Source organism: Balaenoptera borealis (assembly GCF_965194805.1).
Source record: "Balaenoptera borealis genome assembly, chromosome: 1".
NCBI lineage: Eukaryota > Metazoa > Chordata > Mammalia > Artiodactyla > Balaenopteridae > Balaenoptera > Balaenoptera borealis.
Genome location: NC_138860.1, coordinates 75,783,580 through 75,802,071, shown reverse-complemented (window position 1 = coordinate 75,802,071; position 18,492 = coordinate 75,783,580). Strand labels below are relative to the sequence as shown.

Sequence of the window (18,492 nt, the reverse complement as noted above, 5' to 3'; positions counted from 1 at the left end):
TTGACTCCTGCATTGGGAGCATGGAGTCTTAACCACTGGACCATGAGGAAAGTCCCCATACCTGGTAAATTTTGATTGGATGCCAGAAGTAGCAAATTTTATCTTTATGGTGCTGTATATTCTTTTTCCTATAAAGATTCTTGAACTTTTTTCTAGGGTGCAGTTAAGCTACTTGGAAATAGTTCAATCTTTTGGAGACTTGTTTTAAATCTTTTTTAGGTGAGACAAGAGCAGCCTTTAGTTCAGAGCTAATTCTATCCCACTACTGAGTCAATATGCTTCTGATTATTCTAACTGAGGTCCATGAATTATAAAATTTTCTACTCTGGTGAGAATACAAACTATTTCCAGACCAGCATGAGCTCCAGAGATTGTTCCCTTGGCTTTTAGGGTGATTTTTTTTACCCAGCCTGGTTATTTACCTCAGGCACATGAGCTATTCAACTCTAAGCTGAAGATTCAAGGAACCCCTCTGCAGATCCCAGGAGCTCTTTCTTAGTGTATCTTTTCTTCTGTGTTCTCAACCCCATAAACTCTAGGCACCTTGGCCTTACTGGACTCCTAGCTCTATTTCATCAACTTAGGGAGACATAAGCCTCTACCTTGGTAGACAAGGACATTAATACAGTTGTTGTTATTATCTCAGATGTTCAAGAATCTAGAGAAAAGAGAGCTTGCTAAGTAGAAACATGGATGACATTAAAGAAACACCCAAATTAAACTTCTAGAGGTAAAAACTACATTGTATAAAATGAAGAATTCACTGGATGGGATTAGCAGCAAATTTCACATTGAAGAAGACAGAAATTAGTGAACTTGAAGACAACGCAATAGAAACTATCCAAAATGAAAATCAGAGAGAAAAAAATAAACAGAGAACCTGTGAAATGTGGAACAACTTTGGGTAGCCTAATATACCTGTAATTAAATTCCCTGAGTGGGAACAAAACTATTTAAAGAAACAACAGACAAAAATTTTCTAAGTTTGATGAAAATTATAAACCCACATGTACAAAAAATTAAATGCACCCCAAACTCAAGAAACACAAAGAAAATTACACAAAGGTACATCACAATCAAATTGCCTAAAACCAATGATAAAGAGAAAATCTCAAAAGCAATTGAAGAAAAAAAATACATACCTACAGAACAAATATAAGGACAGCAAACTTCTTATCAGAAACGCTGCAAGTCAGGAGACAGTGGAACAAAATCTTAAGCATATTGAAAGAAAAAATTAACCTAGAAATCTATATCCAGGGAAAATCTTTCAAAAACTGAAGGTGAAAAGAAGACATTTTCAAATACACAAAAGCTGAAATAATTTATACCAGTATATATGCACTACAGGAAATGTTATAGGAAGTCCTTTAGACAGACAGAAAATGGTACCAGGTGAAAATCTGAAACAATACTAATATTTCTCAACTAGGAGTGACTTTTGGCAATGTCTAGAGATATTTTTAGTCATCACAAGTTGCACAGGGCATTCCCCTCAACAAAGAATTAGCTGGCCCCAAATTTCAATAACGCCAAGGTTGAGAAACCCTGCTACATACAAAGGAAAGAAGAGTACCAGAAATAGTAATTATGTGGGTAAAGAAAAAAATATTTTTCTTATATTTAAAATCACTTTAAAAGATAATTGATTGCTAAAAGTAAAAATAATAACAATCTACTGTAGGGGTAATAAAATATATAGAAATAAAATGGATGACAATAAGAGCACAAAAGCTTGATTAGAGTGTGGGAGAAATGAAAGGATATTATTGTAAGGTTCTTGTGTTATAGGTGAAGTGGTATAATATTACTCAAATATAGGTTATAATAAGTTAAACGTGAATACTATAAATACAAAATAAACTACCAAAAAACAAAGAATTATAGGTAGCAAGCCTGCAAAAGAGATAATTTGGAAATAATTTAAACATTCGATCAATTCCAAAGTAGGCAGAAAGGGGAAAAGAAGAACAGATGGGACAAATAGAAAATAAATACCAAGATAGTAGATTTAAACACAGTCATATTAATGATCACATTAAATACAAATGGCCTAATCATCCCTATTAAAGGGAAGTTATTGTCAGATTGGATAAAAAAGCAAGACTCAGGGGTATGATTCTTACAAGAGACCTGATATAAAAATGAAAACACAACTAGATTAAAAGTCAATTGATAGGGAAAGTATATACTCTTAACACTAATAAAAAGAAAGTTAGCAATATCTGCTCAGAGCAATGACTATAACCAGGAATAAAGAAGCAGGGTTTTCAAAAAGATAAAGGGGTCAATTAATCGAGAGGATATAACAATTTTAAATGTTTATGCACCTAAATGTTTATTTCAAAATACCTAAAGCATACATGTTTTTCCCAAAAAGATATACAAATGGCCAACAGGTACTTTAAAAGGAACTCAATATCTCTAAACATCAGGGAAATTGAAATCAGAATCACAATGAGATGTCCCCTCACATGTGTTAGAATGGCTATCATCAAAAAGACAAGCGATATCAAGTATAGGTGAGGATGTGGAGAGAAGGGAACCCTTGTGCACTGTTGGTGGGGATGTAAATTGGTGCAACCACTATGGAAAACAGTATGGAGGTTCCTCAAAAAAGTAAAAATTATGATCCAGTAATCCCACTTCTGAGTATACAGTCAAAGGGAATGAAAACAAGATATCAAAGAGATATCTGTACTCCATGTTCATTGCAACATTACTCACAAAAGCCAAGATAAGGAAACAAACCAAGTGTCCATCAACTGAGGAATGGATAAAGAAGATGCAGTATATATAAACAATAGAATATTATTCAACCATGCTAGACGGAGAAAGATAAATGCTGCATGGTATCACTTACATCTGGAATCTAGAAAATTTAATCTGTTGATTAACAGACAAGAAACAAAAATTCATACTACCATTTCAGTTGATGCAGAAAAAACCTCTCAACCCTACTAGGAAGAGGAGGGCTAAAGACGTAGTTAGTGGGAAAAGATTGAATACTTTTACCCCAAGATCAGAAAATGACAAGGATTTCTGTACTCATCACTTCTATTCTACATTGTTTTGGAAGTCACAGCTAGTGCAACAAGGCAAGAAAAAAATGGAACAGAAAAATTGGCATGGAAGAAATAAAACCATCTTTAATTGCAGATGACATGTAGAAAATCATACAGAGATTCTACAAAAAAAGCCACTGGGCCAATAAGTGAGTTTAGCAATGTTGCAGGATACAAGTTCAGTATATGAAAATCAACTGTGTTTCCATTCACTTGCACTGAACAAGTGGAAAGTGAAAATAAAATAATTTAAAATTTTAAATCATTAAAATCTGATATCATTTACAATAACATCAAGTGCATGAAATCTTCGGGATAAATTTGACAAAAGATGTACAAGATCTGTTACAAAACATTTCTGAGAGAAATTTTAAAAGATATGAATGAATGAAGAGATTAAACTATGTTCATGGATCAGAAGAATTAATATTACCATGTTAGTTCTCCCCAAATTGATCTCTAGATTCATGCAATCTCAATCTAAATGTCATCAGTCTGTGTGTGTGTGTTGGTGGGGGAGGGGGGGCGGGTAGTTGAAAAGCTGAATCTAAAATATGTATGGAAATGCAAAGGGCCTAACATAGCCAAAATAACCCTGAAAAAGTTGGGTGATTTAAACCATCTTATTTCAAGACTTATTATAAAGTGATAGTAATCAACACAGTACAGAATTTGCATAAAGACCAAAAAAAAGATCCATGGTGAGAGCTTAGAAATAGATCCAAACTTATATAGTCAATAGTTTTTGTTTTTGTTTTTTACAAAGGCACCAAAGCAATTTATTGGGATAAAGGATAGTCTGTTCAACAAATGAGCTGGAACAAATAGGTGACCATATTTAATAAAACACCAACCCCAACCTTACCCCAGATTGCAAAAATTAAATCAGAATAGGCTACACTAAATGTGAAAGTTAAAACTATACAACTCTAGAAGAAAAGAAGGAGAAAATCTTTGTGAATTGCATTAAGCAAGGGTTTATTATATACAACACCGAAATCACAATTCATAAAAGAAAAACATGATAAATTTGACTTCATCAAAATCAAGAACTTCTGTTCTTTGAAATATACTGCTAAGACAATGAAAAAAAACAGTTACAAGTCAATACAGAATGTTTTAAGACTTTTAACTTCTGGCTTTCTCACTGGTCTTGATTGGAGTGTGCATCCATATAACTTTTTGTTGTACTAATTTGTCAATGTGTGTAAAAACGTTAAAATGTTTAGGATATTATCCCGAGGAGAAAGTTGGGCAAACTCTCAAAGATGTAAGCACAAAAATGTTAATCTTCTCAAATTACATTGTGTCCATTGGACCAAATTGGAAATAACCTAAATGTATAGTTATGTATAAATTATGATACATGCAATCAATAAAATAGTAAGCACTCATGAAAGGATGATGTGTATTGGCTTTCTTTTAAGTGGAAAGATACCCATTATACACTGAAAAAAAGGGTTGCAGATGATCATATATATAATGAACCATTAATGTACATATATAATATTTACATATACATGCATATGAATAGAGAACAGTCTGGAGAGATTAGAAAAGGTGATTTCTGAGTGGTGAGACTGAGATAATTTCTGCTCTCTTTTTTATATCTTTCTCAACATTTGATTTTTCTAAAGCAACAAAAAAGTTTGAATTTTTTTTTTTCTTTCTGAACTCAAGTCTTTCCAAAGATCTCAGAATCTGAGAGCTGGAAATGACTCTTGGGTTCTCTCTCATTCACTCTTTCTGTTGTTTCCTCCTCAGTGAGGACATGTCCTAAGTCAGGGCTTGGGTTCTTCTCACCTGCAGCCTTCCTATATATGACTACAGAAAGTCCCTCCTATGCCTTCATAACTGCAGGTGAATTCCTTGCATCTCCGAATATCTATTCCATTTTGATTCTGCTGATTATAAAGCCAGACCCCGTTCCAACTTCTAACACTCACAATGTCACCTACACAGACAGTGTTTTGCACATTGGTGTTGTTTTCCTCACGCTCTATCAGGCTGTGAGATCAAGTAACATTTCCTGTCCATGGTTACCACATACATAGCTTTCTGGTCAGTGCTATATGCTGCTAGGCCAACTCTCCTCTGTGACTTCCTTTCCTTATTTCTAACCTTCTCCATAATATCTTCATTTAGATCTGTGAGAGTGTGAAAGTTGACATATTGCCATTCTAACACAGCAAAGAAGAAAGGGTAGCTCATTTCTAGGAAGGAGAATGCAAATTCTACATATTAGGATCTCCTGCCAAGCCCTCAAGTCCCCTGCTTGGGCACTTTATAGCACAGTTCCAAGGGGACCACCTTGAACATATTTCAGTGGAACTGGGGACATTGATAAGAGAGGGAACATAACAACATATTAACAGTTTAACCTTGGACACTTTAGTTAATAAGAAGCTCCATTTCTTTTCCCACAAAATAGGGATATATCACCTATGGAAGATGGCTTTGCAAAAGATAAATGAGATAATTGATGTAACATGCTTAGCACATTTTTTGACTCATAGAAAGCACCTTCATAGTGGCTCTTGCTGCACAGATGTAGAAAAACAGTCTAACGCTTGTGTTGTAGATAATTTTGGCTTTGCTTACTTAGGGTGGTATACTGGAATATGAATTGCTTTATGTGACCTTCTCAGAGGAATCTTTCCTGTACCCAACCTAAAGAAGACTCTTTGTCCCTCCCTGTAATACTCCTCTGTTTTGTTTTCACTGTATTGTCTCCTCTCACTGGAATGTCATTTCATGAAGGCAGAACGAGTGCCTGTACTGTTTATCATTGTTTCACCAATGCATAGGAACATGCCTGGAACATAATAGGCGCTCAGTGCGTGCTTGTTGAATGAATGAATGAAGGTTCTAGTCATCCTCCAAGTCCCAGCTCCCAGGTAGGCTCTCTACTCCTTGATGAATGAATCACTCCTTGCTCTCAGTCATCAGTTATCACACACGTCACAGTGTCCTTTTACTTCTTTATTTTCCCCACTAGACTCTGAGCTGTGTTGAAGGCATCAACTGAGTGTCTACCATAGTGCTTGACATGGGAGACTTTAAATAACTGTTGAACAATAACAACTGAATGGTCTGTCTGATCTGTGTGGTAACAAAATTTCACAAGAATTATGAAAAAAGCCATTTTGATGGGGACCATTTGATCTGAGCCTTAAGCCTGAGGGTGCCTGAAATTTTGTTTGCCTTTTAGTGACGTGGGCAGGGAAGAGGGTGAGCCCTGATCAAGTGCAGGTGTTTAACAAATATTTATTCCTGCCTCTCCATTTGATTAGTTATTATTATCTGTATTACATTTCTCAATGAATTTTGCTTTGAATGAATATATAAGCTAGGACGATGTATCACAGAGCAGTTGAGCATAAATGTCCATTTTTAAAGAGAATCCCAGTGTTGACTACCTACCCTGAAATCTTGACCAAGGTCTCTCCTGTCTCTGTCACATCTCTTGCAACTTCTGCTAATCTCCATTCCCACTGCTTGCCCCACCGTAGCTAGTTCCTCACCATCTCCCATCTAGAGACACGGCAATCTGTACTGCCATCATCATCTGCCAGCTTCAGTACACTCTTCTTATTATACTGGAGTTCCTAAAACTCAGCACCAGTCTTGTCATTTCCCTGCTTAGAAACCATCCGTGTTTCCCCATTAGCTACAGAGTCATTCTTTTAAGACCCCATAATATTACCCCAAACTGACTTTTCCAAAAGTTGGTTTCCAAACTACCTTTCCAGAACCCTGTATGATTCTTATGTGTTTTAAAATATCCTATTTCTAGACCTATGTTCCTGCCTTTTCCCCAACCTACGATGCCTTCCATCCCATTTCTGTGTAACCAAATCTCATCCACTCTTTTAAATCCCAGCTCAAATACCACCTCCTCTAAGAAGACCTTCCTGCTCATCCCCTCTGTCCTTGAATTTGTACAATATTGTCTTACCCTTATTTTATTTATTTACATGTTGAAAAAAATTGCAAGTCCCCTATTGGAATCTCCTTAGAATCTCCCCAGGCCTTAGCACAGTGTTTGAATAGATAGTAGGGATTCACTACATTTTTATAAACATTTTTTTAAATTACCAAAGTAATACCTGCACGTAAGCATTTAAACAGTGTGAAAAAGTTGTCAAATAAAATGAATGAATCCACAACCTTTTTTTCCTATTTATTCCTCCTAAATTTCCCAGCTGTAACCACTATTATAAGTTTCTTATATAACTTTCAAAAATTGTTTATGAATATACAAGGATATAGGCATACTTTTTTTTTTTTACACAGACGGGATCATACTTTGCATCTTGCCTTTTTCACACAACAATAGATCTTGGAGTTTTTTTCGTACCATATATGGACTTACTCAATCTTGTTAATGTCAATTTGCACGTACTTATGCAGTAATAACTATAAGGTATGTTTTATTAATGAAATTTTGGGTCAAAGGTTATACCTGTGCATTTTATGTTTTGACCACATTTCTATCCAAAGAGGCTGTATTTAGCATGTGCAAGCACTTCTGCTTCCCAGCAGTTGAATTTCCTCTGGGTATTTTCATAGTTTTAATTCTAAACCCTTGAAGAGGTAAAAATGGTATCACATTATTTTTTTTTTAAATAAATAAATGTATTTATTTATTTATGGCTCTGTTAGGTCTTCGTTGCTGTGCACAGGCTTTTTCTAGTTGTGGTGAGTGGGGGCTACTTTTCATCAATGTGCCCAGGCTTCTCATTGTCATGGCTTCTCTTGTTGCGGAGCACAGGCTCTAGGCACACAGGCTTCAATATTTGTGGCACTTGGGCTCCGTAGTTGTGGCTCGTGGGCTCTAGGGGCGCAGGCTCAGCAGTTAAGGCGCACGGGCTTAGTTGCTCTGTGGTGTGTGGGATCTTCCCGGACCAGGGCTCGACCCCGTGTCTGTTGCATTGGCAGGTGGATTCTTAACCACTGTGCCACCAGGGAAGCCTACATTATTCTTTTAATTTGTACTTTTTTTAGTTATGAGTGAGATCTAGCATTTTTTCTTATCTTTCTTTTTCACATTCCATTTCAGAGAATCTCCTCCTCTTGCATTTTACCTAGTTTTCTATTGTTTTTTAAAAGCTTCATTATATGTTAATGAAGTTTTGATTTTTTCTGTTGGTTTGTCAATAAGTTTTTTTTAACAACAGTTTTTTGTTATAATGGTCATATTTAGCAATCTTTTCTTGGTTTCTGTGTTTTATATCTTGTTAGGAAGTCTTTCTCAATTCCAGGAATATTTTTTAATAGTTCACGTTTTCTTCTAGTACACACGGTTTCATTTAGAAAAATAAGTTCTGTATTAGAACCAATTTGAATTAATTTTACTTCAAGAAGTAAGAAAGGGATTCAGGATTATTTTTTTCTAAGTGACCAGCCAAGTGTCCCAACACAATTATCACCCATCTTTTCCTCATTGATTTGAAATGCTCTTTTACGCATATGCTAAATTCCATATGTATTTGGCTTTATTTCTACCAGATTCTATATTCGATTCCATTGATCTCTCAGTACCAAACTCTTTTAATTACTGTAGTAGTTACTGTAGTTTTATAATGTATTTTAATATTTGGTTCAACTAGTCCCCCTTTTTTAATAAAAAATTTCCTGGCTCTCTGGCAGGTTCCTTGTGTTTCATTTCCCACCTAGATAAACTTTACTATCTTTGAAGAAAAAATTTTAAATTCTGTTGATTTTTCACTGGAAACATACTGAATTTATGATTAATTATGGCGAACTGATATGCTTTCAAACTGAATCCTTCCCTTCACTGAAGTCTTCTAGTAAGCTCCCCAGTAGCTATTTAATTTTGTATGTTTCATATTACCTTTATTCCTGGGTATTATTAATTTTTTGCTGATGTAAATGAGATGTGTTATTATATTTACTTACTGGTTATTGTTTCTGTATGAAAAAGCTATTGATTTTTTAGATTTCAATAATATAAGCAGATATCCTTATTGGATTTTCTTAGTTTTTAGTAGTTTTTCTTTTCAGTTAAATCTATATTTCACAGGTATAAAGTCATGTCAACTGCAAATAATAATAATTTTGCATCTTCCTTTTCAACTTTTACATGTATTTCCTTTGACTAATTACACTTGCTAACATCTCTCAGAAAATGTTACATAGTAGTGCTTATAATGAACATCTTTGGCTCATTCATGATTTGGGGGGTAATTCTTCTAGTGCTTCATCTGGCCTTTGTTTAACGAAGCATCTATCTAGCTCTACATGGTTAAGAGTATGTAAGTGTGTGCATGCATATGCACACATGAGTGTGTGTTTAATTGAGGGGTTGACGCTGAATTTTATCTAATACCTTTTAAGCAAATTTGAATCAGCTATGCAGTTTGTAACCTCTGACTTATTAATATGTAATTAAACTAATAATTTTCCTATCAGGGAACCATCCTTGATTTCTTGGATTGGACGATACTTGAGCATAGTGTATTTTCTCCATTAATGTTTTACTGGCTTCCATTTTGTTAGTAGTTTATTGAAAATTGATAGTAAATGAAATTGAAATTGGTCTGTAATTTTCTTGTGTCTGTGTGTGTCTTTTTTCTGAAAAAAAAAGTTTTACTTTCATACATAGAAATTGAAAAAAATCAGTAAGAAGACGAACAACTCAAGCTAAAAATGGGTAAAGGATATGATTATGCAATTCTCAAAAGAGGAATTAATAATGGCTAAAAATACATGAAAACACCCTCAACATCACCTGTGACTTGAAAATTCAAACTGCTAACACCTTAAGGCTGCCTTTCTTATATCTGTATTCCCGGTATCATATAGAGAAAGAAATATATCCCTGCCTATTCTGTTAGTAGTGACAATCTCTTTTGTCCTTATAGCTCCTGAATTCTAAGAAGCCCTGAAGCGCATCCATGGAGATACTTGGGTTTTAATTTCTATAACAGGTAAAGAAAAATTTCAGTGGTCTCCACAAACACAAAAATCCACAAAGACAGTAGGTTTCCCCTAATATCTGTTCAGGATTGCTTTCTAAACTGGGCTAAACAAGTTCCTTCAGCAGTGTAGCTCTGATGCTCTGACTTGGACCTGCATACTGAACTCAGCCTCTTTGGAACCACTAGTTGAATTGTAACACAAGCAAGTTGTTTGAGAAATCCCAGGTCTCTGTTTCTTCATTTATAAAATGGTGGCTTGTCTTGATAGACTACAAGCAGGATGAAAGGAGATGATGTATGCTGAAGCCTTTTACAAATCCAACGAAATTTGAAATATTATTAGTATTTTAAGAATCACAAGTGGAGCCAGCAGAATCCATGTAAAAAGTTGGCCTCTCAGATAAAAATTTTATAAAGGGCACCTAGTCTTTTCCATACCAAATAAATCAACCTCTATAGGAGAGGACCTTTCTCACATGGCTACCTTCTCTGCCTCCCCGCTCCGCTCCCATGCTTCCTGCACTCTTCTCCTCACCACCCCCCACTTCTGCTTCTCCACAGAGTCTGCTCATTGCTTGTATGGCATTTGCACCAGGGAGAGAAGGGCAGGTGGAGGAGCTTGGACAGACACGTTCCTTCCATCCCCTCCTGGCAGTGTCTAGCTATTTCTCATTCTGCTTATTTGGGCTGCAAAGTCAGTGAAGTACAATTTCTTTTCTACTTGGTTATCAGTCCTACATTCAGCATAAGGTTCCAAATGTGTGGAAGATGAGGCTACTCACGAGACACAGAGGCACAGGACTCCGGGCATAGACTCACTGTCTCTTAACAGAAAGTTGCCGTCCACTCCTTCCTTGAGCAGCAAGGTCTCACAGTCTCGCTTGGACAGAGGGCCGTGGTAATAAGGCAGATCCATGGTGAGCCTTCTCATATCCCAAGTTCAGGGACAACTCTGAGGAGAGAAGAGGAAGCAGTTGGCCTAATGGAGCCTGTGGAAATACCTCTTCCTTCTCTGGCTCGTGGGGGTGAGATGAGGTTACCTGTGGGACTCAAGTAGTTTCACAAGATTCAGGAAATGTGAGAGGTGGGGTAATGAAGTGACCAAGACTTTTCAGCCTGTAAATAGACCAAGTATGACTCATAGAAGTGGGTTAAAGTGCATTTGGGTAAACACTGGAATCAACGATGTTCATGGCTCGAGCTCAGTGCCGAAGACAAGCTCCCCAGAACTGGGTTGCAGCCTTGTATGTCACCCTAAATCACCAGTTTTTACCTTCTCTGGCTCATGGCATCCCTTCCAGGGATCACATCACTGCTTTTGGCTGAAATGGATGCCCATTTTCTGCTGAAGCTGCCTATGATTATGCTATGCTTATCTCAGAACAGTTGCTCACAAACTGTTCAGATGCTGAATGAATCCAAGTGTGTCCAGATGCAATGGAACAATTGAGAAGGTAGGACGCGTCTATGGGTCAAATGACATGAGAAATGTAAGACAGCAATGGGAATAGAAAGCAACTGGATGCTGTGGGGGAGGATGGCTGGGGGGGAATATCCCCTGGCTAAGGCTCCTAGCCACTGGTGAACAAAGGCCATTTTTGACATCCTCAAGCATCGTGCCTTTTGGGGAAGGAGCTGGTGCATGTGGGAGTGATATCTGGATATGCAAAATTAGTGCAGGGATACTTCTCCAGGTGGAAGAAAAGAATATATTAGGCTTGGGTTTGAAGAGTCTCAGGTCCTTTGAAATTTCCACCCTGCAGGACAGCAGTGATGACCAAGAAAAGTCTATCTAGCCAGGGACACTTAGCCCCCTTTAGACAACCTGGTGTTGATGAGAAAAATCTTTTTTTTTCTGCTGAGCCTTTTCTACCTTGGTCAACTGATATGCTTGGAAAAGATGGTTTCTGTTATCTGAGAATCAGAATTAGTCTTAAGAGTAATTTCTAAGGCCTTTTCCCCCCAGCTTTGTTGAGATATAATTCACATATAACATTGTGTAAGTTTAAGGTGTGCAACGTGTTAATTTGATACACTGCAAATGATAACTGCCATAGCATTAGCTAATAATGCCATCTTGTCACATGCTTACCATTTCTTTACTGTTGTGAGGACATATAAGATCTACTCTTGTAGCAACTTTCAAGTATATAATACAGTATTATCAATATTAATTGTAATCACCATGCTGTACATCAGATTCCCAAAACTTATTCATCATATAACTGGAAGTTTGTACCGTTTGACCAATATCTCCCCATTTCCTCCAATGCTTTTTGAGCAATTAAACCATCCTACATAGTATTGTTTTATGTTCAAATAAATCTTTATTTACAAAAAGAGACACTGGCAAGATTTGGTCACCAGCTATAGTTTGTCAATCCTTGATTTAGAGTAGTAAAATTTTTAACTGAGTATATGACTGCCTAGCTAAAGGTTATTTTTCCTAGCCTGCCTTGTAGCTATCTGGGACCATGTGACTAAATTTAGTGTCAATATAGATTAGCATCCTACATAGTATTACTTAATTAGCTATTAATTAATTAATTTCAGATAGAAGCCATGTAAACATATCTATAATCCAATGTTTTAAATTGAATTACGTTTACTTAACTTTAACAATTACCATCACACAATGTCAATTAGTATGAACTATATGTAAATTTCTCTCCCTATTCACCTGCCTTATCCAAATATCTATAGGAATTTGTACATATCTCAAGTACCTATCTATAAAAATAGAACTGTGTGCTCAGGACTCATCCTTACTTCTCTTAATGCCTTCTTTTAAAAAAAAATTTTTTAATGCTATTCTTGTCTGCTTACATTCTTTTTATTTATGTATGTATGTATGTATGGCTGTGTTGGGTCTTCGTTTCTGTGCGAGGGCTTTCTCTAGTTGTGGCAAGCGGGGGCCACTCTTCATCGCGGTACGCGGGCCTCTCACTATCGCGGCCTCTCGTTGCCGAGCACAGGCTCCAGACGCGCAGGCTCAGCAGTTGTGGCTCACGGGCCGAGTTGCTCCGCAGCATGTGGGATCCTCCCAGACCAGGGCTCGAACCCGCGTCCCCTGCATTGGCAGGCAGATTCTCAACCACGCCACCAGGGAAGCCCTCTTAATGCCTTCTTAACTCAGATGATTATTTTATCTTACTGCTTTGCTTACCAGCTGTCTACCCACTCTTGGGGATTTGTCTTACATTGAACTTTCCTGTAGCAGATTTTTGTTCTTCCTTGGAAGTCCCACTGCTCTGCTCTTGGTTTAATGTAGTGTAATGGAGTGACAGTAACTGAGGAGCTTGTATCAGAGAGATATGCTTTCAAACCCCAGTTTCTCTTGTGTGAACTCAGGCCATTCGATGTATATTTTTTTTGAGAATTATGGCAGTTGAGGAGAGAACTTTTACTCATGGAAGAGGAAATTGGGTACTAAGCTTGGTGTGAGGATATTTTTGGGCATAACAGAGGAAATAATTGGATATACACTCAAGGTCTTTATCATCACAGGGGTTTTCATGCCTTTTTTTCCTGTTTCAAAACCCAGTCCCTTCAACCTCACTCATCATAAGAGAAATGAAAGTTAAATCCACACTGAGATAACATCTTTCACCAATCATTTTTCCAAAGAAGATATACTAATGGACAACAAGTACATGAACAGGTTCTCACAATCATTAATTACTAGGGTAATGGAAATCAAAATCACAATGAGACGTCATCTCACACGTGTTAGAATGGCCATGATCAAAAAGACAAGAGATAGCAAGTGTTGGTGAGGATGTGGAGAGAAGGGAACACTTGTGCACTGTTGGTGGGAATGCAAATTGGTACTAGCACTGGGGAAAACAGTATGGAAGTTCCTCAAAAAATTAAAAGTAGAAAAAAAAAAAAATTAAAAGTAGAACTACCATATGATCCAGTAATTCCACTTCTGGGCATATATCTGAAGGAAACTAAATCACTATGTTGAAGAGACATTTGCACCCCCATGTTCAATGCAGCATTATTTACAATAGCCTAGACATGAAAACAACGTAAGTGTCCATCAATGTAATATTGGATAAAGAAGATGTGGTAAATATATATACAATGGAATACTATTCAGTCATTAAAAAAGAAGGAAATCCTGCCATTTACAACAATAAGGATGGGCCTTGGAAGCATTATAGTAAGTGAAATAAGTCAGACAAAGACAAATACTATATGTAGTAATTTGTTACAACAGCAATAGAAAACTAATACACCTAACAAATCTGGTTCCCTCAGGAAGAAAATCCAGATTTCTCTCATGGAGGATGAAGTAGCTTCCCTTAACTTTTCTCTCCTCACTCATCTGTAGTTACATTGAAGAGTAGGATCCTATTTACTATGAATTAGCCCAGCAACCAAGCCTTGTTGCAGGAAGAGCATTTTAACTTCCTTTTCTCTCATACTGCTCCACGAACAGTCAAGCCTGTTTATCTAAATCAAACTGCATGAAAAAAAATTACCTAATGTTTACTTGCCAAATGAACAAATTTCCTAATCACATCTTCTCCTAAAATTCATACTTACCAAGTTTACCTTTTATATTTGATTGGAGTGTCTCAGCCGCTTTTGAGATTTTTGTTTGCATTCTTCAGGGGTTTCTTTTTTCATTCATGCTGGACATGAATTTTTGGAGGACACTATCCAACCCAGTGTACTTTCCTACTCCCCTCTTCTTCCACCTCCTCTTCCTCTTCTAAACCTCAGAGTGGTTTATGAGATGAACACCATCTAAATAAGAACTGTAGAAATGAGCTCCAAGGCCCTCAGAGAAACTATAGAGCAGAGAAAGGATTTATCTCAGTGATAAAAGTCACCCACAGATCCTGGCTGAAGATTAAATAACCTCAGATGAATCATTGGCTTTTTTCTTTTGTTTATTTCTGAGTATTTCAATTTTTAAATAAAGTGATGCATGTCAAACTATTTTCCAGTATACGAAATAGTAAGACAGATACGTTATCTGTCTTCACCTCTTAGATGTCATAGGTATGCTCATATTAATTTAACACCAAGTTATTATTTTCAATATTCAATACAATTATAACACAGCTTTTAAAATTTTATTTGATGAATGATAAGGAGAAAATGAGAGATAGTCAATCTGTGGTAGAGGGACTTTAGGAAAGCTGATAGTTCAAGATATGAGGAAATCAGAAAATAGGGGGAGTTCAACATTGTAGTGACATCTACACACTGTTAGTAGATGAGTAACATCTACCACATTAAAAAAAAAAAACCCAGATCAATTAAGATAGTATCTAAACTAATTTAACAATTCAATGCCCTGTGTCAGTGTATCTCTTAGGATCCTTTTTGCTGCAAAAATGAGCCCCAACTCAAATAGCTTAGACAGGGATGAAATTCATCTTCCACCCCACTGGAAGTCCAGAGGAGGCATGGGCTCCTAGGCCAGTTGGTAAAGCAGCTCAATGCCACTGTTGAGGACCCAGATTCTTTCTCTCTTTCCACTTTGGCATTCTCAGCAAGCAGCCTGGCTCTTGTGGTCCCAGGATGATTGCCAAAGGTCCAAGTATTCCATCCACACACCTTGTGCAGGTAATTGATCCTTCTGGCATCTCCAGGACCCCTGGGAAATGCTCTGAGAAGGTCAGAGAGTGCTGAGAAAAGGACACACCCATTCCTAGCACACACACACGCACACACACACACACACACACACACACACACATACACGCCCCACTGTCCACATAGGTGCTTTGGCCTCTCTCACTTCTTTTTCAGGTCAGGGCAGTCGCAGGTACTTACTGCCCAGTGATGTAAATTCTCCTGGGACAAGTGCTCCCTCTCCTTGTGATCCTGGACATCTTAGGAACTTGGCACATCCAGGTACTGTGCTGTTTTAAAATATAGTGAATACATAGAAAATTTGAAGATCAGTAAGGCCTACAGATCAGGAGACCATTGCCATGGAAAAAACACCTTTTTTCTCACAGTTCCCAAGAGGAGGGGGCACACGGGAAAACATAGGTCACAGGCACAAGAGCAGAGAGGGTGGGGGGAACTTAGGCCATAGCCTCTATTGTGGTTTCCCCGGGAAGGAATAGGCGAGGCAGGGTAAGCAGGTCTAGAATTGGCTAATTTGTTTGTTTGTTTCTTCTAAGAAGTCTCTATTACTTGTCAGGTGCAAGTCCCACAATCTTCATTCCAAATAAAGCTAATTTTATCTGCATCTCCTCTAACTTGCATTCCTTAGATCACAGGTCTTTTTTTCCTACACAGTATACAGAGAAGAGAAAGTGCACGTGTGTGTGTATGTGTGTGTGTGTGTGTGTGTGTGTGTGTGTGTGTGAGTGTATGTTGGTACTTTCTAACTGAGAGGTAGTTTATTATCTAGTTGAATAACTGTTAGGTGAGAAATAGAATCTCAAACGGTAACCATGGATTACACTTGATATTAAAAACAAATGTCTTGGCAGTTTTAGGAACTGCTTTATGATTTAACTATCTCAGTTAGTAGTTAGACCACAGTTCTAAAGAGTTGGAAAGGATGAGCTAATTTTCTATCTAAGCTAATTAGCTTTATGCTCTTCTTTGGCCACATAACTTGAATTCAGTGAAATGTTTTGCTGGTCCATTTCTTTACTGGTATAGAGAATGTCAACTGAAAAAAAAAATGCACAATGTAAGAGCAGTGAGTTTCAGTTTTATACGAGGACCTTACTGAGGCCTCTAACCTGGGAGACAATCTCTTGGATAGCTATGAGGAACTGCTCTGAAGAGGTGGGGGAGGAGCCAGGATATATATGATTTTTTCTGGGGGGGGTCTGGGAAATACATGTAGTCAAGCATAAAACTATTAACGCTAATCATAAAGAATGGATTCTCAACTTAATGATTTTAGTGCTTTTTTTATGTATAGGAAGGTGCAAGAATCTGGGGTCATTGAAATTCTCCACTAGACATGCATCTTAACTATCTAGGGGCCCTTGTATCCAAAAGCACAGAATGCTTCCTGTTTCTAGAATTGGCTAGTTTGAATTATTTCAGTGGATGCTGGAGCATAGGGGTTGTTCCTAGTTGTCTGGTACCTCGCCCTGGGTGGTTAGGGCTGGTGGATAGTGGCTGGGAGTGGGAGATAATGGAGGTGGTTAGAAGTATGGGCTCTGGATTGGTTGTCTTTACATTTGAAAAGTGATGCGAGCTGTTTAGTATCTCTAGGAATTGGCTAGCTCTCGTCAGGGCAGTCCCTCCAGAGGCTCAGCAAACAAGTGTGACTAACTCGAGGCAGTGAGTGCTCAGCATGGTTAGTCCGGAGAGGTTTTCTGGACACAAGACCATTGGTTCAATAAATTTAATTAATTAATGTCCACCCAAAGGCACTAATGGTAGAGGTCTAAGGGGTTTCTCCCAAGTATAAAATGTTTTTCTTGGGGACTTCAGAGATGATGCAGCTGCCTGATTGGCTAATGTAGGAATAACTCCAGTGGTGTACAACACAGCTTGCAGGGGATCCCTCCCCAGCACTTGAAATTTAGGTAGAATTACCTCAATTCTCCAAGTCCGTGCCCTGGGGAAACTTCTCCAGTGTTTCTGTAAATTCCTAGGGACTTACTTTTTATGATCTCCTCTGCCTCCAAGTTCCTGTGCCTCACATTCTCTCCTAACACTGCCATGTGGACCCATAGAGCAATACTGCAACACTTTTTCTAATGCCTTTCCCTGCCAAAATCAAAATTCACTCATAAGAAAGGATTGGTGAGCAAAGTAGAACTTACTGAAGATTTGCAGAGGAGGTAGGGGAGGAGAGGTTTGCCTTGCACACTCCACAACAAATAACTTAGAAATATATTTAGACATTCTGATTCCACAGAGTGACTTTTCAGCCAACTGATATCCCAAGAACTCTCTTTGACACCCTTGCTCCTTTCCCATAAGCAGAGTCTTGTCATATCTCCCTTCTTTGTACACAGTGATATGCAAATTAGTCAATCAAACAAACAAGCAAACAAAAACACAAGATAAAAGGAGACAAAAAAACTCAAAAAAGATTACATTGTTGAACTGTATATCAAATATAGTGACAGGTTATATTTAATAAGATTTTGAATAGTGCAAATCAAAAAGTGTGACATGAATTACTAAATATTCTCCAAATCCCCCTAAATCAGAAAAAAATCAAGAGCTGAATAATTACAAAGTTGGTGAATGATATAAATCATAAACTCAAGTATATTAGTAATTATATTTAATGTAAATGGACTAAGTGCTCCAGGTAAAACATAAAAATTGATGGAGAGGATTAAAATAAACAAAATCTAACTTTGTAATGTTTACTAAAGAGACATATAAAACATATAAACAGAAATTCTGAATGTAAAAGCATAGAGAAATATTATAGCATGTAAATATGAACCAAAAGAAAATTGGAGTAGTTATATTGATATCAGACAAAATAGAGCTTATGACAAAAGTATTAATAAACAGGTTCACCT

The 18,492-nt window shown here is 37.3% G+C and overlaps 1 protein-coding gene across 1 annotated transcript in view; it reads right to left on the bottom strand.

Annotated features, from left to right (window-relative positions):
- The window catches only part of SH2D1B (SH2 domain containing 1B), a 333,978-nt gene that overhangs the window by 26,245 nt on the left and 289,241 nt on the right, over positions 1–18,492 (bottom strand). Inside the window, exons 2-3 of the mRNA XM_082407664.1 lie at positions 13,133–13,839; positions 10,792–12,790 (exon numbers count right to left, since the gene is read on the bottom strand). Of these exons, the coding sequence (XP_082263790.1) occupies positions 10,792–10,940 (149 nt within the window). The 5' untranslated portion in view covers positions 10,941–12,790; positions 13,133–13,839. The remainder of the gene's footprint in view (positions 1–10,791; positions 12,791–13,132; positions 13,840–18,492) is intronic.